Here is a 22,387-nt window from a genome sequence, read left to right as displayed (position 1 = left end):
GACAGGGCAGTGATCCCAGAGGTCATAAGAATTCTACATTATCCTAGCCCTTGACTCTCCTCTAATTTGTGTGTACGACCAGTAAAAGTAGCAAAACAAAATAGGGATAATCCTAGACTATGAGTCAAGAAGTGTGGATGGTCCGAAACATACAGCTACCACCGTATGACTTTAGGCGAGTCACCTAACCCCTCTGAGGCCCAATTTCTTAATCTATGAAATGGAAAGCTACAACTATCTATCGTCCAGATCCTTTCCAGATATAATAAAATTCTACAGGTCTATGCAGTTTGGATGTGATCCACCCAGAACCTAGAGGACCAGAGTTCTTGAAGTAGTTGGTTCCAAACACCAATCCCCTTCCTGGGCTAGCACCTGTATTCCGCATGCTTTCTCATTCAGTTCTGCAGTGTTCCTCCACCCCAACAGCATGAAAGAAATGAGACTTCAGTTCTACAAATGAGAAAATAGAGGCTCTGAGAGAAGTGATTTATCCAAAGCCGCAAAATAAATCAGGAGAATAACTGAAGATCCCAAATATGGGTCTAACAAGCAACACTATATCCACAGCCCACACCACCACAATTTTCATAAAATCCCTCCAGTGTAGGTTTATCAACATATTCACCCACAAACTCGTTGAGAACCTATTACTTCTAAGCACTATGTTTGGTGCTGGGAACATAGAAACACATTCAACGTGGTCCTTGCCCTCAAAGAGTCCATAGATGAGTGGAAAAAGACATAGTCTTGCAGACATACAAACAGCATCATGACAAAGTTATAACTAGTAAAATAGAGGCATGAACCAAGGCACTATAGTAGCAGGAAAGAAGGATTATCTTTACAAGGACAGTCCGGAAAGGTCTCCCAAAGAAGCTGAAGCTGACACTTGAAAGATTAATAGAAGTTTACAAGGTAGATAAGACCAGGGCACTGGGCATTCTAGATAAAGGAACAATGTGTGCAAAGACACAAAGGCTAGAGAAAACAGCGTTTTTGGTAATTCAAAGCCATTCTGCGTGGCTGAAGCATAAAATACACAGAGAAAAATGTTGAGAAACCAAGCTGGATACGTATGCAGGCACTAGATCAGGAAGGGACCTCCCTGCTGAGCTAAGAATAAGCATCTCATTGTTTGACTAAGGGGCTGAGGTAGGGAACTAGTATGCCATCCCAGCCTACATTAACCTCCTTAATACCCAAACCTATCTGAGAGAAAGCTATCTGAGAGAAAAATGGGGGAAGCTATCTGAGAGAAAAATGGCCTAGGAAATCCCTCTCTGTCACAGGTTTAGGTTTAATGATCTCTCTTTCCTCATGAAGACCTGAAACCTATTCTGCTTCAGGACTTAGCAACACATGCTTTCCTTCTCCTCCAGAATTACAACTGCTTCAGTAGATGGACTGAACGCTCAACTCACATGTTTTGTTCTCACTGTTGAGACCTCAAGCATCAGGAGGCTACTGCTCAATGGACAAAAGGCAGAACAGAAGGTTCCAAATCACCTGCTTTGCTCAGCCCTGTGAAAAGCACTAATTTCAGGTTCAAAAGAAGTAGGAGTCACAGCCCCTGTCCACAACAAGCTTACAAATTAGCCTAGAAGACAAGACAGAAATATAAATAATCTATACATAACACAATATTATAACAGCATTATTTACTTACACAATAAAGTACCAACCTGGGTAACACGTATAATTAGAAAATAGTGCAATAATACTAGGGTACTAACTGTACAACCAACAAGTCTCAGAAGAGTTAGAGAAAAAGATCAATATTGACTGGTATTATCAAAGGTCACTACTATTAATATTACCCCTGCTTGGCATTTAATAGATGTTTCTTTTGGCCAAGCTCAATCCTTAGAAGGGAAACCTAGGCAGGAGCTTCTGACAGGCCACAATTATCTACTCCCCATTCATTCCTTTGCCAGTCCCCTTGTATAAACACTGTGATTTTCCACAGCCTACTGTGTCCACAAGACAGTCCCCAAATGGTAGCCCTGTGCTTTTCACCTTCCTCTACTGTGGGATGTCGAAGGGGCCCAGACAAGTAATAATGACTAGCCCCCCGCTCCACAATCCAGACCTGGGATCAGATCTCAGCAAGCAAAAATTTAGCAACTGGTCAACCAAGGTTTCCAAGAGAATTCCAAACAAAATCCCTAGGTACCTTAGCAGAGATGTTTTACAAATGTTAATCAGCTCACTTTTGCCTTTTACATCTTTCCCCCTACTTCTCCCCATCTTCCCCAGGTACATCTTCAGCTTTATCAGACTTTCTATAGGTAACTTTTCCACAGAAAGGGTTCTCCAACGATGCAAGCAAACCTAACACCCAAAATGCAAGTCACCACTCAGGCACCTGGAAAGAGGAAGTAAAGCAAAGCTGCACAAGGAGAAAGGAAATAGCAAATACTCTACCTCTACCATAAACTGTCCCAAGAAGGAATTCTCTTCAAATGGCTCTGTCTTCAACCGATCTGTAATAAGAAGGGAGGCAGAAAAGAAATATGAGTCTTAGAATGAGTTTCCTACCTGTGAGATGGAAAGGGAACAGAGCCCAGGACTTCTTGGGAAAGAGGATAAAGATGCAACATCCAGAGACACCTAGTCCAGTGGGAGAAGAGGACAAACAGGAGGAGGAAAGGGTGATTAGCAATAAATGACAGGTTCATTGGCAGCATGCGCTCTAGAAGGTTTTCCCACCACAAAGACAGGTGAAATTGAATTTTCACTCTGAAGTTGGAGCTATGCAGCTTCCTAAAGTCCCAGGTCATTTTTCCCTCATGCAATTTTATACAGCTGTTGGCCCTTTCCAGAGTCTTTCCTTCCCATTGCCTAGGGCATGTCTGGGCTCAGTTACAGCTTCTATTGGATACTTGGGCCCCAGCCAGGTACTTGACGCAAAAGAAGTGTCATCTAGTCTCCAGTCCTGGTCAGCACCCACCCTCGGGAAAGCACCTCCCTAATGCAAATGAGTCTCCCCCTTTGCTAAGGCTCTTCGACCGTCTGTACCACTCCCGACCCAACTCCTCAAAGAATGTCCTCTCACCTCGGCTCAGCGTAGCCCCACTCTCCTGGTAGTCCTGGATCTCCAGATCTTTCATACGAAGCAATGTTGCTAGGTCCCTCACCTGGCACTGCAGTGCCAGACTCATGCCCATCAGAGGACGAATCAAATGTTGGGAGACCTTCCATGGAAGAGATACCAATTAGCCAACAGATAAACACAAAGTACTCCCTAACAGTGTATAAGGTACCAGGAAAAAATACTGAAAAACAAATGTTTTCACAGGAACTTGTATTTTCATAGTCAAGCAACCCATTTACATGAATGTAAACACAAATATAATAATTAAATAAGTATATGAAAGAGGTTCAAGGATTTTCTTTGTGGCACAGATAAAAGGATGGGAAGAATAAAGGAGAACATGTATGAATAGATAACCTAGAGAACACATAACCTAGAGAAGGATGTGGGGTTCCCTGGTGGTGCAGTGGTTGAGAGTCTGCCTGCCGATGCAGGGGACACAGGTTCGTGCCCCGGTCCGGGAAGATCCCACATGCCGCGGAGTGGCTGGGCCCGTGAGCCATGGCCGCTGAGCCTGCGCGTCCGGAGCCTGTGCTCCGCAACGGGGGAGGCCACAACAGTGAGAGGCCCGCGTACCGCAAAAAAAAAAAAAAAAGAGAGAGAAGGATGTGATACAGGTGATAAGAGGTAAGTGTGGACTCAACTCTCAGCAAAAACTGAGAGATGAAAGCAGAAGATCCAAGTAACCTCCAAGCAAGTAGGTGCAACTAAAACAGAGTATGCTAGCTGGAGTGTAATAGAAGACAAATATCAACAGAAAGTAGAGAACTGTGAAAGTCAAATCAGACCCAGACACCAATTATGAACCATTTCAGGGCTGATGATAGCCCAGAATGAGGCCAGAGTTTCCATCTGTTCCCACAAATGCAGCAAAGTCTAAGGTCACTGTTGTAATAGAAACAAGCCAGTCACCAAGAGACCAGCCTAGGAAGGAATAAACCACCCCTCCACACAGCTTGCTCTTAACCAGAGGTAAGAAGGATGTAAGCATGGCTACACTGCAGCACAGCTAGAATGATGTTCTCATATGATAATGCATAGCTATATAGAATAACCATTCCATTCACCTATACAAGGTGTCCATTAGCCGTCCAAAAAATTAGCTAAAATCGATAATTTGTGGCTGGGGGGTATTATGAAAGTTCCTTTCCCTTCCCCCAAGGAGATGAACTAAAGGAGGCAGTGAGAAGAAACGCCCTAGATCAGAGGTCAGCAAACTTTTTCTGTAAGGGCCAGAGAGTCAACATTTTCAGCCCTGTGGCCCATATAGTCCCTGTCACAATATTCAACTCTGCTGTTGTAGCAAGAAAGCAGTCATAGAAAACATGTAATAAATGAGGGTGGCTGGGTTCCAGTATAACTTTACAAAAATAAGCAGCAAGCCAGGTTTGGCCTGTTGGCCACAGTATGCCAACCTGTACCCTAGACCTAAAAAGGATAGCTTTTAGACAAGAAACCCCACAGAGGCTTGAAGTGAGGAAAAGGTACTAAAGTGGCCCATAAGATGTGCAAGCCAGACTCATCTGGATCAGGATCAGAAGTCTGGACTCTTCAGACTTGTACGTTTTCATTTCCATTAATTTTCTAGTAAATCTTATTACTAAAAATTTCAGGTGTATTGTGGCTCAAACTAACAGGAAATGATTCTTTTTCTCTAAAGACAGAGTAGAGGAGAAGACACTGGGTGTGCGTTAGGGTTGCGGGAGGTTAGGGTTTAGTGGCAGCAGCTTTTGCACCAGCACTAGGACCCAAGAAACGCAGGGTAACAGTGCAGAGTGGAAGGCCGGCAATCAGGTCCAGCTATAGACACCCGTCACTTCTTTCTGTCACATAGCACATCCCAACCTAGAACTGTCTCCCAGCTCAGTCCTTAGTATAAACTTAAACCTCCAGGAAGTACTGTTCAGAATGTGACAGAAGCTCTGCTTTTGGAAAATGTATCTGCTCTAGACTCAACTCTCTTTCCTAGGAATTGTTTTAAGTTTGCTCCTTCTCAAGGGAGATCAGGAGGAAAAATAGGTGAATACTTGTATGAAAGCAAGCCAATGTTTGGTGAGTTGAATTGAAAATAATTGCCACTACCAACCAAGCAGCATCACCATCCATCTGCTGGCAGCACTCAAATAACAGAAATTCCTACGGTCAATAACCAACCTTTCTCTGGGGTCTACTTTCACAGCAATTCCTTTGAGTAGTGGTAAATATAACAGCATGAAACATGATGAGGAACAGTTTTTAATCAATGCTATGTCTAATTAAATGTGGTAATTATTGAAATTATTGATAGGACTCCAATGTCTATAGAGCATTTTTTAAAAGTTTTTTATCCTTAAATATTTCAACTTCTCAAATAATTTCATAGGATTGGGTTACACCACTCCGACTCATTGGGGTATAACTCATTTCAAAGTTAGTTGAACCCTAACTTAGATCAATTAATTAGAATAAAACATTGTGGCTGAAGCAACAGATTTCAAAGCAAATCCACAGACACTACAAAGAAAAATCTTGAAGTGCTTTAGGAGGCTGGGACACTCCCTCCCCTTCATTTACAGACAGCAACATATGAAAAGATGCAGTTCAATAAATCAATTCAACAAATACCTACTGGGTGCTGAATACACGCTCTGACCCTGTGAGGCTTCTGCCCTCAAAGAGATCACAACAGTTAAGGAAGTCAGGAAGTGTGGTGGATACAGAACAGGAGTTGCCAATCTTCTCCAGAGGAAAAGCTATTTATAATTTTCCCCAGCATCTTCAGATTTCCCATAGAAATGTTCATAAGTCATAGGCAGAAGAGCAGGATGGCAGTTACCAATCCCAAGATGAAACATATCATGTTTGGATATAATGAAAAGAATAGTAGACTGGGAATTAGGAGACCAAGATTCTAGCCCTGGCTCTCATAGCACCTAGATGTGAAAATGGCTTAACCCCAAGTACTCTCATGGTCCTTGTCTTTTTTATTTTTATTTTATTTATTTATTTTTAAAATAAATTTATTTTATTTATTTATTTTTGGCTGCATTGGGTCTTCGTTGCTGCACGCGGGCTTTTTCTAGTTGTGGCGAGCAGGGGCTACTCTTTGTTGCGGTGCGCAGGCTTCTCATTGCGATGGTTTCTCTTGTTGCGGAGCATGGGCTCAACTACTGAGCGCGGGCTTCAGTAGTTGTGGCTCGCAGGCTCTAGAGCACAGGCTCGGTAGTTGTGGTGCACGGGCTTAGTTGCTCTGCGGCATGTGAGATCTTCCCAGACCAGGGCTCGATTGCATGTCCCCTGCATTGGCAGGTAGATTTTTAACCACTGAGCCCCCAGGAAAGCCCCTTGTCTTTTTTTTAAAAAGACAAATTATGGAGTTGGACTATTTGCTCTCACAGGCCCACTATAATGCTAAGGTTAAGTAATATTACATATGTTCTCTTATTTAATCCTCACGTCTCTGTGGTAAGGTCAGGACTGGTATCGCCATTTTACAGATGAAGAAACTGAGTCTCATAAAAATTCAGTAACTTATCCAAGGTACTACAAGTAGTCAAAGTGATGGAGCTGAGTTACAAATTCAGGTCTGCCTGTGCTCCTTCTACCACCCAAAAAACCTTCAGATGTGACTCCTGGGAATCATAATCTGGCCAAAGAGGTGACAAATTTGAAACTCAAAATATGGAATATAAAGAATTACACTAGAAAAAAAAGATAAGAATGACAACAACAAAAAAGAATTACATTAGATACTAGGAAGAATAGACAGTGGGAAGGAGGAGGGGGTGATGAAGAGAAGTTGGCCAGAAGTGGAAATGGGCTTAGTGTTAGAAAGCTTTGTATATTCCATAATATCCTGCAGAGACATAAAAAGTATTACATTATTAATGTGAATGTGGTAGGGAGTGTGGGGGAATAGGTACTCTCCTACTCTCTGACATGACTTGGAGGAGTTAAGCTGCACAGTCTCTCTGGAAGACAACACAACATTACGTTAGCGAGATCAAAGATGCAAATACTCCTTGATTCAGCTATTCCCCTTCTAGGAATTTACTCACACATTTACACATAGAAAAAGTAAATGCAGGGCTTCCCTGGTGGCGCAGTGGTTGAGAATCCGCCTGCCGATGCAGGGGACGCGGGTTCGTGCCCCGGTCTGGGAAGATCCCACATGCCGCGGAGCAGCTGGGCCCGTGAGCCATGGCCACTGAGCCTGCGCATCCGGAGCCTGTGCTCCGCAAAGGGAGAGGCCACAGCTGTGAGAGGCCCGCGTACCGCCCAAAAAAAAAAAAAAAAAAGAAAATGCAGGATATTCACTACATATAAAAACAAAAGAATGGAAACAATTTAAGTGTCTACTAGCAGCAGAGCAATTAAACACACGTTGATAAACTCATTCATCAAAATGCTATGTTGCCATTAAAAAATATTAAGGCAGGTCTTCTAAATGTATTGCTGTGAATGATTTCTATGTTCTAAAACTAAGTGAAAAAAGCAAGGTACTGAACACTGTGAACAGAATATTGCCATTTGTGAAAATACATATATCTAGATATGTATTTGACTATATGAGTATATTCATATGTACTGATATATATATGTATATATACATACATATACACACACATATATATGTGGCTTTGCTTGAGAATTCACAAGAAGTTGACAGCAGTAATTGCTTCAGAGAAGGAAAATGAGGGACTGGAAAGGGAGTAGAAAGAAGACCTATTTCTTCCCTACATACACTTAAATGCTATTTGAAGTGTTTGCCTTTTGCATGAGTTACTCATTCAAAAAGAATTAAATAAAAACTATGACAAGAATGAGTAACAAACAAAAATTATGACTGTGTGACCTCATAGACACACACACAAGCCTGAAATAGTATCCGCCTACATCCTCACCAGTGTCCACTGGCTCTAACTTTTTCCCTATAAAGCTTCCTCAGGTACAGGGATTTCCCTGGGATGGCATTCTTCTTTTAATAATATACCTTGAAGCATAATTATTAATAAATTGTTCTCCCCATGGCCAACCAAGATTCATTCCACTCTAAACACTGTTGCCTCTTTTTATTTATTTATAATTTATTTTATTTATTTATTTTTTTGGCTGCATTGGGTCTTCATTGCTGCGTGTGGGCTTTCTCTAGCCGTGGCGAGCGTGGGCTACTCTTCATTGCAGTCCGCGGGCTTCTCATTGCGGTGGCTTCTCTTGTTGTGGAGCATGGGCTCTAGGCGTGCAGGCTTCACTAATTGTGACATACGGGCTCAGTAGTTGTGGCTCATGGACCCTAGAGTGCGGGCTCAGTATTTGTGGTGCACGGGCTTAGTTGTTCCGCGGCATGTGGGATCTTCCCGGACCAGGGCTTGAACCCGTGTCCCCTGCATTGGTAGGCGGATTCTTAACCACTGTGCCACCAGGGAAGCCCCTGTTGCCTCTTTTTAAATTGCAGCTCTGCAATTAGAGGAATTTGCCTAGAATAGCTAGGTTTTCTTCACCCATTACTTTCAATTATAATATCATTATACAAGTGTTCTTTACTGTATTCTTTTGAAAGAAAAAACTATTAGAGCCCATCAGCTTCCAACAAGAACTGCCTCCCCAATCTCACTCTTCTGAATTTCCAGGGCTGTGTGATATAAAATGAGAGTAGCTATTGCTAGGGCTTCCCCAAGGCTGCCCAAATGTTTTTGTGTCATAACAAGCATTATTGAGGGAACAGTGCCTCCTAGTGTTACTTAGAAAAAGTTACAGGGGTTTTGAACAAGATAAATTCTACCTAAAGCAAGGTGGAAATTTTCACAAGAAGTTCAATTAAAATCAACAAAATTGAGTGATTATTATTTGCTAAGCACTGTTAATGGGCCTTAAAAATTCAGAGGTTAGTGTTCTCCAAACACTCAAGACTAGCTTGGGTCAAAAACACTAGATCAAAAACAGGGAACAGTTTATTGAAAAGCACTTTGTTCCATCACACTATTGTTGCCAAAGCATCACACTACCTCTGGGAAACTAAAGAAGGGAGACAGGAAATGATGCCCATTTGTCTTCAGATCCCTCTGCTGATAAACCTACAACCTTAGGACCCCCAAAGAAGACCCTGTCCTCTAATGCTAAAACAAGCTCTGTTTCTATAAAAGGGTAGAAGGACAAGCAGAAGTAATTCCTGCAAACTAGTTCTTCACTCTCAACTAACTAATTGCTAATAAAAGCTCTTGGGGCCTAGAAAGCTACAAGTGAGCAGAGGACATTATCTTCTGAGTCCCTGAAAATGGGCTCTTGAATCAGACCTACCTGGGAGTCAAATTCCAGCTCATTCATTTATAAACTGGATGACTTTGGACAAATTACCTTCAATCTCAGCTTGCTACTCTGAAAAATGGCAATAATATTTATCTTGCAGGACAGGACAGTTGTGAGGATTAAATGACAAGATAATGTTCAGAAAGGTACTCAACACTGGTATATAGCCTACCCTACTACCAGAGTGATCTTGATAAATTACAAATTGGATCGTGTTAAACCCCTGCTTAAAGTTGTTCAGTGAATCCCTGTTGCCTTTTGGGTAAAATCCAAACTCATTAGAATCCTTCAAGATCTGGCCACTGTCTACCTCATTTCTCACGGCTCCCTGTAGTCATGAAGTTCCCCCACTTGCCCCACACTTATACATCTCCACACCTCTCAGAATGCATTCATGCCTAAAATGATCTTTTTATTTTCTCCCACTTATTTCCTATTCATCTTCAAAACTCAGCTCAGAAACTCTCTCTTCAAAAAGGTTTTTCAGCTCCTCAATCATCCTGGGCTTATCTCAATCAAAGTATATACCATAATTTATCCTGTTTCCTGTCTGTCTGCCTTCTCATTAGATTATGAACTCCAGGAATAGGCTATATTGTTTTAGATCTGGACACCCAACAATTAGCCCATAGTAGATGCTTAATAAATGTTGAATAAACCAAGTAATGAATAAAGATACCCGGTAAAGCATGTAGGCCCAAACTATGCTCCTTTTGTAAGGAAAGAATGTACCAGTCAAGAAATCTTTCTGCCTTCTTCCTAGTCAAGGAAAGTTTTCTAATTGGAGACAAATGTCAAATGGGGTTTACCAAAAAAAAAAAAACCACCTAAAGCTTCATTTGAGAAGCTTTGAGAAGGGGAAGCAGCTGGCATCCCTTTCCCTACCCCGTATTTGAATTGCACTTACCAGCGAAGGGCTAGCTAGGATGCAGTGGAAATTCCAATAGAATGGGAGACCAGAGAGCTCACTCCGCACCCGGAGTATCAGCGCCTCTGCCACACGATCACAGGAGAATGTAGCTTTGCCAGGGCAAGCAGTGTCCTTCAACAGTGGGCAAAGCAGATCATCCAAATGACAAAGAAAAGCCGCAGGAGGAGCAGTGAGGCGCTTGTTCAGCTCCTAAGAAGAGAGCAAGCGTTGCACAGGGTGAGAGGGCTAAAAGGAAACTGACTCCCTGGTAAGTAACAGCAAAGGAAAGCTCTGGTTAACATGAGGACAGTGGGCAGAAGAGGAAGGGAAGGGAAAATAAAAACATCAGAACAGGAAAGAAGAAAACAAAAAGAAGAGAGATCAACTGGCCTACTTCACAATTCTGCCTTCCACTGAATGCACTACAGAAACACACATACACACACACACACACAGACACACACACACACACACACACACCCATATGGAAAGATCCTAGGGCTAGAGGTAGAAGTGCAGAACATTAATGGGAATTGTAGCAACCTAATTTGACCTTCCTTGGCTACCTATAGGCCAATGAGCTGGGTGATGTTAATGCCCCCTGACCTTCACTAGGAAAGAAATTATGTCCACTGCCACCCATAGCAGTACTTCTCTTCACACTTACCTTGGCTCGCTGGCTGATCACACTAGTGTCCACCTGTTCATGCCACACCTGTTGAAGATCTGAAACCAGCAAGGCATAGCCCTGCTTGGTGATATAAGCCTTGGCCAAGAGGGAATTCTCGGCAAGCTGTAGCCATGCCCACGGCTGCATCAGCAGGCCTTGCTCCAGTTCCTCCATCTGCAGGAGAGTCTTAATTTAGCAAAGTGCCCCCAGGGTGCTGTAGGCCTGGGGGGACACCACTCAGAGAGTTCTCTATCAAATACATCTTGTGAAAATCCTCCCTAAGAAAACAGAAGGCATTGATTTACATTCTACCCCCTCTCCTTCACCCTCCCAGTATATAACCAGCTGAGCACCAACCTTACCACCTCTTGCCACTAAAAATTGATTTAGAATTTTGAGGGGTTTTTTTCCCATATTAAATTCCTAGAAAACATAAAATATCTCCTTCTTCTATAGCGGTTAAGCCTCAGCATATTGGTACTAGTATTTCTGCTTTCTAATAATATAACAATATGGAAACCTAAACCATTCTTGTTGCACCTTTATCACATTCCTAATAAATATGTCAATGTTATCCTTTCCCAGAGCTTCTAGAAGAGAAGAAATAGTTCTTGTTTTACAAAACATCATGTCATAAGTGTCACACGCAGGAAATTCAAATTATTTGATCATTATCTAAAAGCAAAACTCTGGGCTTCCCTGGTGGCGCAGTGGTTAAGAATCCACCTGCCAATGCAGGGGACACAGGTTCGAGCCCTGGTCCATGAAGGTCCCACATATCGTGGAGCAACTAAGCCAGTGTGCCACAACTATGGAGCCTGCACTCTACAGCCCGCGAGCCACAACTACTGAAGCCCGCACGCCTAGAGCCCGTGCTCCACAACAAGAGAAGCCACCGCAATGAGAAGCCCGTGCACCGCAGGGAAGAGTAGCCCCCGATCGCCGCAACTAGAGAAAGCCTGCATGCAGCAACGAAGACCCAACACAGCCATAAATTAAAAATAAATAAATAAAATCTAAAAAAAAAAAAACTCTGGAAGCTCTCAGAATTTTAAATATGTGTGTGTGTGGGTATATATATATATGTATTCCCTAAACATATATATATATTTCCTAAATGAATATATGTATGTATGTGTGTGTGTGTATATATATATATATATTTATTTATATTTATATGCCCCCTAAATATATTTTTTCCCTAAATATATATACATTCTCTAAGTCAGGGATTCTTAATCTAGAGTCTATGCATGTAAACCCTCTGGAATTATGTGCAAAATTTGTGCATACCTGCATATACCCATTTGGAGGGAAGACGTCCACAGCTATGGTCAAATTCTCAAAGGGATCAATGAGACACAAATAAAGAGCTAATAACTCTGTGTCCAGAAGCAAGGAGAAAAGCCCCAACCCCATTTCAAGAAGACCCTGAATGACTAAGAAGTCAATACAAGGCACAGCACATCACAGAGGTAGAGACCACGAATTAACTCCACTTCACTCATCCACACCCACATCCAAGGCACTGCCATCAATGATATCATGCCCGGCTGCACATCCTGGAAACCAACCTTTTGACTTCAGCAACTAAATTTGTAGCCTTAATCTAGTAGATGTTCAGTAACTATGGCTACTTTACAGGCAGTTTGATCATTTTTCCGGAGGGTAAAAAAAAAAAAAGGGTGGACCTCCCTGGCGGTTAAGACTCCATGCCTCCACTGCAGGGGGCACGGGTTCAATCCCTGGTCAGAGATCCTGCGCAGCCAAACAAAAAACGTGATGTAATTTCAGTTTATAAACACAAAGTGAAGTTGGTGGGGGGAGCGCAGATCTTAGAATACAAAGAAAACAATGAAAATCCTTGGATTTCATTAACGTGGTTAACACGGTGCTGTTCTTCCAGTCATTTTCATCTCAATCTAAGCCATTATTCTTCCAACCATAACCTAGTTTTTGAAGCATGGCCTTGTAACATAATTTGTACAGTCACTAGACAGGTGAAATAGAACTATATATATTGTGATTTTTATCTGCAGCAGCCTCAAAACCTTGTGTTCAGATGATGGTATTTCAGTCACATTCCCACCTGCTGTTCCTACTGGGAAGAGAAGATCTTGGAATGATTAAGCTAGTCCTCACGGGACCAGAGTTCCACATTGCTCAAGGTCAGAAACAGCAAGTCGGTCACAAACAGCAAGTCGCCAAGCCCTTCTCTCCCTTACAGGCACTCCCCAGCGTGCGCTCTAAGAGTCACCAAAATTGGGTTGACTATCTGAGCCTGTCACTTCGGAAAGCCTGGAAGCTCAGGACCCTCACACAGTATGTTTTGTTCTGCGGGCGGGGGAGGAGTTTAAAATGTGGGATCTGGGATCAACAAGCCCCCTAAAAAGGTCTGAGAAATTCAGCATCAGACCTGGGTTTGCTGCTCCCACCACGCGTGTCCTGCTTTGAGGCCTCTATATCTCACCTTTCTCATGTTTCCTTCAAGGATGCCTTTAACCCTCACGTTAACCAGAGTCACCCGTTTATTATTTTGAATGAGGATGGGGAAGCGCCGAGGGCCAACAGAGGAGTGGGGTGGCCTAAAGCGGGTCGGCACCCAGTCCCGCACCTCGGCCGTGAGCCCCTCCCTCGGCGCAGTTCCTCCGCCATCCTGCAGAGGGCAGCAAAACCCCGGCGACCGTCCGGGCTGGGCCCCGCCCCGCCCCTCGGTCCCTTTACCACAGCTCTACCCCAAGAGACCCGCTTGGCGTCCAGTTTCCATTCGCCCTCACTAGAAAGGCCTTCACCGTTCACGTTTCTATTTTTTTTTTTTTTATGCAGTATGCGGGCCTCTCACTGCTGTGGCCTTGACGCGCAGACTCAGCGGCCATAGGCTCACGGGCCCAGCCGCTCCGCGGCATGTGGGATCCTCCCGGACTGGGGCACGAACCCGTGTCCCGAACCCGTGTCCCCTGCATTGGCAGGTGAACTCTCAACCACTGCGCCACCGGGGAAGCCCCACGTTTCTATTTTTACAGCACCGGCTGCACGAGGCGCGGCTCGGGACCCCTCAAAGGGCAACAAAGCCGAAAACCGGCTACTTGGTGGCGCCGAGCGGCCCGCATAGGAGTACCCGCACAAACCCCGCCTCGCGGCCGGGAGGCAAGCTGCGCACGCGCGGCCCCCCGGCCCCGCCCACGCCCACCCTCGGAGGCCTGTCCCAGAACCCCGGCCGCGCGCGGGTCCCTCCTGGGAGGAAAACTCTTGGAGGAAGCGCGTTGCCAGGGCCAGCCCGCAGAGTCCGAGCAATCTCTCGCCGCCCGGCCCCGGCCCTGGCCCCGATTAGAGCTCGACCCCACCTACCGTGAGCGGCCTCGAGAGCTCTCACTCTCCCCGCGGCAAGCTGGCCCGCCCGCGCAACCCGAAAGGCCTAGAGTAGGGGCATTTCCCCCCAACCACGGGGAGGCGGGGTCTTGGGACACTGGGGCGGAGCCCAAGCCTGATGTGGGCGGGACATCTGGGCCCACGGAGCTGATAAACTGGATCCGTCAGAGGTGGAGCGACACCGTGGCCGGGAAAGCGAGAAGAGAGGCTGGAGGACTCCCTGGTAGAGAGGTGGAGGGGTAGGGCCGCCCCTCAGTGTCGCGCTGGCAGAGTAGAAAGAATGCCGGACGAAGTGCAGGAGAGGGGACCCCGGATTTGGATTTGTTGATAAACCCAAAGTCATTTCCCTTCCCTACGCGTCCAGCCTTTTTTGTTGTTTTGTTTTTAAATAAAACGAGGGGATTGAACTTCACTAGATATCTCTTTTGGGTCTCCACCAGCACTCGAGTTAAGAGATGAGTCTCCCAGGCATAAATCCCATGGTCTGACCTCATCCTTTACCTCTCCTGTCTCATTTCTCCCTCCATGCACCCCCAATTTATGCTCCATCACCACAGAGAAGCTTGACATCCTTCAACTCATCTTGCACCTTGTACAACTTACTGTTTTGCTCGAGCTGAATACTTGAGCCTAAAAAATTCTCCCCATCCCTGTTCCACAACGAAAAATCCTCTTGTTAAGGCCAGCCTCAGTGCTGCTTCTATGTAAAGCTTTTCCCACTATCCCCAATCAGAACTCATTATTTCTTCCGCTTTGCTCCCATAGCATTGTTTCGATCTTTATTGCAGACTGCTTTCTGCTTTGGATTTTAGTTGGTAATTACATGTCTTTTTAAACCATAAGTGTTTGAGAGGGCAGGGACCCTGCCTTATCCATATCTGTATTTCCAGGACCTTGCACATAGGAGGCATAATAAGTATCAGTTAGTGAATGCTGGGGTTCGAGTATAGATAGTTCACAGGCAAAATATCATTCAATCATGGCCCATAAACCATGGCCCTGCTCTGGAACAGTTGGGCCTAATTAAGAGAAGGAAAGGCAAACACACCTGCTGGGAAATGAGACCTTTAGGTGGGCCCATGTGAAACACACACACACACACATCCTCTCCCTGAGAGAAAGTAGAGCCTGGGATCTGGCTCTCCAGCAAGCTGAGAGATAGGGCTAAAGTAATCAAGGTGGAAGCTGGAGTCCTGGTAATTACTGGGACCTAAGTTCTTCTCTGCTAGACCCAGGGCACTGCTCCCCAAAGCCAGGCAGCAAGTCGGCTGTCTCTCCTGGCTCAGAGGGCACTCCTTCTTCATTCCCAGAGTCTTCGGGAAGTGGGCAGAGGCAACGGAGGGGATGGGGAATGCAGGGACACAGGTTTTGGATGGAGAAAGGAAGCTCATACTCTTGAGCAGGCTTCTCCCTGGACTTCTGAGGCATCCGAACCTCTTGGGCAGTGAAAGAAGATGGCAGCCCTTGACCTAGGCCTCGCTCAAGCTGTGTGCCTGCAAAAGAGAGGGTGGTCAGGGCTTCCCTGGTGGCACAGTGGTTAAGAATCCGCCTGCCAATGCAGGGGAAACAGGTTCAAGCTCTGGTCCGGGAAGATCCCACATACCATGGAGCAACTAAGCTTGTGTGCTGCAACTACTGAGCCTGTGCTCTAGAGCCCACGAGCCACAACTACTGAAGCCCTCTCGCCTAGAGCCCGTGCTCCACAGCAAGAGAAGCCACCACAATAAGAAGCCCGCGCTCGCCGCAGCTAGAGAAAGCCTGCATACAGCAACGAAGACCCAATAGAGCCAAAAATAAAATAAATTTTAAAAAATATATTTTTTTAATTCAAAAAGAGAGAGAGAGAGAGAGAGAGGGTGTTCAGGCCATTGCCCAACCCAGGAAGTGATGACTTCCTGGCCATTCCCCAGTCTGCTGGGGCCTGGCCTCAACTTACCAGGAATGGTGTTCTCTAGGAGGAAGCCCAAGAGTCCCGCCAGGAAGATGGGCTCTGTGAGCAGTGAGCGTAGTAACACATCCAAGGGGCTCCAGCCTACAGGGGGTTGGGGCCAGGCAGGAGGGGAAACTCTGATCCTATGCAAAGCCAAGGAGCCTAATACTTCCAACCTAAGCCTAAGTCTTGGACCAAGGACAGATCTTTCTGAACTGTTCCATGCCCCCCCTCCTTTGTCCCTGTGCTCTCTATTTCCCACACCCAGGCCCTTCCCACAGGGTCCCTGCTCAACACCCTATCTTCTGAGCATACACATGCCCTCCAGATATGCTTCGATAGTTCCAGGCTCCCTGTCTCCTGAAAGTTTGGTATTAAAAGCCCCAACCTTATTTCCCATTTCTTACCTTCTGTGCTCTAGCCTGGGTTCCTCAACCTCAGTACTACTAACATTTTGGACTAGATACTTTTCTGTTTGAGGGGGCTGTTCTGTACATTGCAGAATGTTTAGTAGCATCCTTCTACCCACTAAGTGCCACTAACAATCACCTCTCCCCTGCTTATAACAACCAAAAATGTCTCCAGACATTGCCAGATGTTCTCTGTGGGACAAAACCATCCTCAGTTAAGAACCACTGCTATTTGCTAAGCTAAGCTAACTAAGTTACTCGCCACTCCCAGGACATACCCTATGACTTCCTACTTCTATGTCTTTGTTTATGGTGGTTCCTCCACCAGGAATGACCTTCTCACCAAATACGTTTTTAAATCTTACCGTCCTTCAAGACCAGCTCAATGTTACTTTCTCCATAAAAGTTACCCAGATCATCTCCAACAGAAGCCATCTCTCTCACCGCCGAGCACCATAGCTCTTTATCTAAACCTTTCTAGTTATGTTTCTACACATCTCATCTCTTTTTCTAGACTGTCACATCTACAGTCACCTTTGTATCCCAAGGGGCTAGCACAGTATTCAATAAATATTTGCTAAACAAGTGGATGGACTATACCAAAGTCCTTCTCTGGGTGCGGGGGCCTGGAGTCCAGAGAAACTCAAGCCTTGAGCCCTTGCTTTCCCACTGCAAAGCAACTTCTCTTTCCATCCCCCCTCTTCCCACCTGTGCTCAGTAGGACTGGAGCTTCCCAAAACCATCTTGGCAGCAACAGGGCCATGAAGATGGAGAAGCCAACAATGAAGACATTCCGCCCAGAGTCAATGTCAGCCAAGTGGAAGCTGGAGAATCCAGTAGACAGAACCACGGCCTGGGTCACCCCCAGCACCCCACCTGTCTCATACAGAAGTAATTGAAGATGTTGGGAGAGGGCTGGCACAGCAGAGAGTGTTGCAGGCCAGGGCAGGTTGTAATGGGCAGAGACCACCAAGAGGCCCAGGAGCAGAGAAGGCCAGTCAAGAGGCCAAGATATGGCTGAGAAAATAGGACAGCTGACACGTACATCCATATATCAGGGAGGCTATTCAGAAAGAAAGGGTGCTGACCACCAGCAGCCAGTTGGGCCCTGCTGGGGGGTACTGGTTCAACACCAGTCCTGCTGATACATCCACTCACCAAGCACAGGCAGTGGGATGGTGGTGAAGAGCTGGACCAGCCTCGGGGAGAGCCCAAGCACCACGCAGAGCAGCCCCACCAAGTGGGCCACTCGCCGAGATCCAGCCTAGAAAACACAGCCACCTCCTCGACCGTTCAAGGTTTTCACCTGGCCGACACCTTCTCATCGTTTGGATCCCAACTCAAATGTCACTCTCCCAGGAAGCATCCCCCAACCCTCTACCTAAAGGGGCTTCCCTTACTCAACCACTATCCCACCCCCACTTTGTTTTCTAAATAGCACTTATCACTCTTGGAAATTATCTCTTTTTTTTTTCTTAAATTGTCCACCTCTCTCTCTCGAAGTCCCCAAGAGAGCAGGGACTTCATCTGACTTGCTTCTCTCTAGAACCTCAGCCCTGGTACAGTGCCTGAGGCACAGAAGGAGTTCAGTAGTGATTTAGTGTCTTCCTCACACTCCTAGCCCTTACCACTTCTAGGTACCTCTCTAAATGAGATCACTGCTGTGAAGTGCCTGGCAGAGGGCTGGGCACAGCTGGCAATCAGTCCCCTTCCCTCTCCTGCACTTCCGGCTCCTCTCCCCCCACCTCCGTCCACATACCTGGAGAAGGCTCACCGTGCCCACGTTGGGGAAGCTGGATGCAGTGCCCATGGGGCTCCCCAACAGCCCGGCCAGCACACTGCCCAGACCCTCCAGGCTCAGCCCTCGGCTACAGGCATGCGGAGGTGGAGAAGGCAGATGCAGCAGCTGGCCACACAGGGCGTAGCAGCCCAGGGAGCTGGTGGAAGCTGCCAAGGCCATAGAGATGCCTGCAGCCAGAGCCCTAGGTGTCAGCAAGGGCCAGTCCCACTCAGCTGGGGGGGGGAGAAAGAGCTTCTTTGGGGCCAGACTTACGTCTGAAGCATCCCCCTGCCTCTGACAGCCTATGACACAAGCACCCTAAAGGCCCCATTATCTCTGAAGATAATGTCTTGGGACAAAAGCATCAAACTCAGGGTAAAGACTCATCCCTTTACTGTGGTCTACAAGGTCCTCTTTGGTCTGACCCTTACCTATCTCTCTAGCCTCATCTCCCACCACACTCTGCCTCACTTCTTTCACTCCAGATACACTGGCCTTGTTTCAGGCCCTTGTACTTGTGCTGCTGGCCACTAGAGGGCCTTTGCATATGCTGTTCTCTCCACCTAGAATGCTCTTCACTCTTGCCTTTACCCAATAAACTCCTACTCATCTCTCACATCTCAGCTCAGTGATCACTTCCTCAAGAATGCCTTTCCTGGGAATTCTCTGGCGGTCCAGTGGTTAGGGTTCCATGCTCTCACTGCGAGGGCCCACGTTCAATCCCTGGTCGGGGAACTGAGATCCCACAAGCCACACAGTGCAGCCAAAAAATTTTTTAATTAAAAATTAAATAAATAAAAACATAAAAAAAGAGTGCCTTTCCTGAACTCTCCAATAAAGTCAGATTCCCCATTATGACCTTTCATCACACAAGGTACCCGCCCTTTTTAATTTACCGCGTGCAATTTTACATTTACTTGGGTGACTATTTAATTAGTATCTGTATTCCCCAACAGATTATAGGCTTCATGAGTGCAGATACCGTGTCTGTCATGTTTATCACCATGTCCCCTATCACGTGCCTAGCACATAATAAGCACTCAACAGACCACTATTAAATTGATGAGAGAGCAAATTTCATATACAATGCCTCCTCAAAAGCAATCTTTGTGCACAGGTCACCAACTCAAATGTCTGTGGGAGTAAGTAACGTAAATGTGTAAATTGGTTAAGGAGTATCAACACGCAGTGGTGGGGCTTACAGATGTCTCTAAACAGTAACAAAGACACCTGTGGTGAGCGGCTGGCATTGCCCCTCAGACTGGCAATTTCTCTCCCTTGTGTGTTTTGAGAATCCGTACAGCTAATTTCATTAACTCAGAGTCCAAACAAAGAGACACCTTTATTTGAGTAAGAAGATGGAGGAGGAGAAAACCTACCTGGGTGAGGCAGCCAAAACCACGGTGCCTCGGTGGACAGCTCCCAGGGGGTGATGCTGAGACCCAGAAGGGCAGAGAGGATCCACACACAAGCTACTGGGATCAGCACCTGAGGGACAAGACTGAGAGGAAAAGAACCCCTCCCCCAGAACTTTTCAAGCTAGCCTTGGAGGGGTAGACAGAAACCAAAAGGTAGGGGGCCGAGCGAGCATTCCGTGCCAGCCCTTCTAACTTCAACTGCCCCTGCCCAGACCTCCACATACCGAGAGGAGCCTGAAGACAGGGATGTGAGTGTGGGTTGAAGAGGTTGAAGCTCGCCTCCAGGGGTGAGGCGGGAACAGGCGGGCGCCCAGGTGCTGAGAACAGACCACCATGAGCAGGATAAGCCTAGGAGAGGGAAGGAGCTTTACGAGCAAGAGGAAGCAGTCATCCGGAGGCGGGGCAGTGGAGGTGGGAGTGGCAGAATACCATAAAAGGGGGTCCCGGAGAAGAAAGCCCCCCATGGAGGGGGAAGGAGGGCACCTTGGGGGTCAGTGGGAGACAAGGTGAAAGTCAGGGTGAACAAATGAATCCAGCAAAAGTCCTGGATTCCAGATCCACAAAGTGTTGTCCCTTTCAAGATGGCAGCTAAACCTGGTGGAGCCAGCACCTCTGCCCTCCCCCGCTCCCACACACCCCACCGGGCACCACGCCTCTCAGGACTTACGTACAGCGATGCCAGGCCCCAGTGAGCAGAGCAGAACAGGGCTACCTCCCTGTGGGCCGAGAGCCCTGCCACAACTAGGCTGGGGGCCAGCACCAGGGGCCCACAGTGGGGGAACAAGTGGCCAGGACCCCCGAACAGCCCCAGCATGACCTGCAGCAGCCCGGAGACCACCACGGCCCCGGACACCTGGTGGAGTGGAGAAGTGGACAAAGAGAAAACATTCTGCTCAATTGAGATGACCTCAGCCTGGACATCTTAACTAATTCCAGGGAGTTCTCTGGTGGCCTAGTGGTTAGGATTCCGGGCTTTCACTGCCGTGGCCCGGGTTCAATCCCTGGTCGGGGAACTGAGATCCCGCAAGCCACGTGGTGTGGAAAAAAAAAAAATTCCAGGAGAGGTTCCCCCCACCCAACTCTTTGCCCTAGAGCCTCTCAGTCCCTGTAAAGTGGAAACAAGAGCCTCCCCAGTTGGGCACCACTCTTAGCTTTCCTCCTCCGCATCCCCACGTACTCACTTCTCGGAGAGAAGTGTTCCAGAGTTCCAGGCCGTGGCAGCCAGGTCCCCCACACAGGCGCAGCACAAGGGAGGCTGGGAGAAGTTGGGGACGTGGAGAGGAGAGAGATAAACAGGTTGGAGACCCATTGCTCTACAGTTCTGGCTGGTGCCTGACACAGCTCCAGCACCCCATGGTGCCTAACCCTCCCATCATTGCCCCATCTCAATCCTGCACCCACTTACAACTGTGTGCTCAGGTGAGCACCCAACCTCACCCTCACCCTGTGCCCTTGCTCTGTGCTCACAGTTTCCAGGTGTCCGGGTGGTCAGAGGTAGCTTCTGACTGGTCAGCACCAGACCAGGGATAAGAAACTCTAAGGATGGAGCCTGGATAAGAGGCAGCCTGTAGGAACAGCAGCCCAGGCAGGTCTGGAAACATGGGGCAGCTGAAAGCCTCCCCGAGCCTCTCCTACGCGCTGGGACCCTGTTACCTTCTCTCCAGGGAGTTCCCCTCACCTGCTGCCCATCCAAGTTTGCAGGGCTGTAGACACGCCACATGAAAAGAGGCTGGAGGCCAGGAGCTGGGCAGGGGAGGAAGAGAGTCCTCCTGCAGGGAGACATTGAAGCAGGAGCAGGTGGGAGGCACAGAGCAGAGAAGCCAGGACCAAGATGTGCTGCAGGCAGAGGAACAGTCTTCAGAAATAGGCAGAAATACCTACTTCCAGAGGGTTTCTCATGCCACACCTCCTCCCTCCAAACACCCCCTTCAGCCAGCACCAGTTCCTGCACCTCTGCTCCTACCTGCAGAGCCAGAAGACAGCTGAGGCCCCAGGGAGGAGACCCACACACAGAGGCCCAAGAGTGAGAGGAGGGATTTTGGACAGCAGACGGCTGCGGCAGGGAAGCCATGGTACCCTGGGAGCCCACGGATCGGAGTTGTATGGCGTTGGGGGGTGATCGGCTCATGCTGCCCTGCGTTTCGTCTTGTCTTGCCTGCCCTGGAGTTAAGGAGGGAGAGTAAGAGGTCAGAGTTTGTGTGAAGTTAGCTGCCTGGAGCGGGCAGGGGGCGGGAGTGTCAATGAAGCAGAGCGAAGGGATGAGGGATTTGGGGCAGGACACGGCCCTTTCACCTTTGCCCAGCTCTTGCACAAATTCCGTCACCCATTAACCGGGGAGCCAAGTTCTGGACCCCTCCCCCCAAGAATCTCCATCTAGAGCCCCTGTCCCGGGATAGGAGTGGTGGGGAGGAAGCCTCTAAAATAGGCTGGGGAGATTTTACAGACTGTATTCCCTCCTCACCACTGCCATTTGGAACCACCACAATTACACTGCAGTTCTCAACCCTATTAGCATCCA

General features: G+C 47.2%; 2 protein-coding genes across 6 annotated transcripts in view; both read right to left on the bottom strand.

The window, feature by feature from the left end:
* Positions 1 to 14,415, bottom strand: part of NHEJ1 (non-homologous end joining factor 1) — a 78,363-nt gene extending 63,948 nt beyond the window's left edge. For 2 of the 3 annotated variants that reach the window (XM_060301450.2, XM_030844171.3), the window contains exons 1-5: positions 14,311 to 14,415; positions 10,960 to 11,136; positions 10,290 to 10,502; positions 3,059 to 3,197; positions 2,428 to 2,486 (exon numbers count right to left, since the gene is read on the bottom strand). In XM_060301450.2, the coding sequence (XP_060157433.1) occupies positions 2,428 to 2,486; positions 3,059 to 3,197; positions 10,290 to 10,502; positions 10,960 to 11,136 (588 nt within the window). In that variant the 5' untranslated portion in view covers positions 14,311 to 14,415. Of the gene's footprint in view, positions 1 to 2,427; positions 2,487 to 3,058; positions 3,198 to 10,289; positions 10,503 to 10,959; positions 11,241 to 14,310 lie in introns of all 3 variants that reach the window. The other variant, XM_030844250.3, reaches the window with a different exon arrangement.
* Positions 14,416 to 15,531: 1,116 nt separating this feature from the next.
* Positions 15,532 to 21,997, bottom strand: SLC23A3 (solute carrier family 23 member 3). Of its 3 annotated transcripts, none has more exons than XM_060301448.1 (12): positions 21,833 to 21,997; positions 21,548 to 21,705; positions 21,313 to 21,434; positions 21,051 to 21,124; positions 20,541 to 20,722; positions 20,094 to 20,217; positions 19,831 to 19,939; positions 18,431 to 18,684; positions 17,830 to 17,935; positions 17,380 to 17,547; positions 16,268 to 16,363; positions 15,532 to 15,824 (listed from the first exon to the last, which is right to left on the bottom strand). In XM_060301448.1, exons 1-12 carry the CDS (start codon positions 21,995 to 21,997, stop codon positions 15,532 to 15,534), a joined length of 1,851 nt encoding a protein of 616 aa, XP_060157431.1. The 3 variants fall into 3 exon arrangements, with proteins under 3 accessions (XP_060157431.1, XP_030700662.1, XP_060157432.1); XM_030844802.2 differs by having other exon boundaries at positions 21,337 to 21,434; XM_060301449.1 differs by lacking the exon at positions 18,431 to 18,684 and having other exon boundaries at positions 19,831 to 19,870; positions 20,094 to 20,186; positions 21,337 to 21,434.
* Between the last annotated feature and the right edge of the window lie 390 nt (positions 21,998 to 22,387).

The sequence above is a fragment of the Globicephala melas genome, chromosome 7 (genome assembly GCF_963455315.2).
Source record: "Globicephala melas chromosome 7, mGloMel1.2, whole genome shotgun sequence".
NCBI classification, from domain to species: domain Eukaryota; kingdom Metazoa; phylum Chordata; class Mammalia; order Artiodactyla; family Delphinidae; genus Globicephala; species Globicephala melas.
This window is presented reverse-complemented; position numbering and strand designations above follow the sequence as displayed.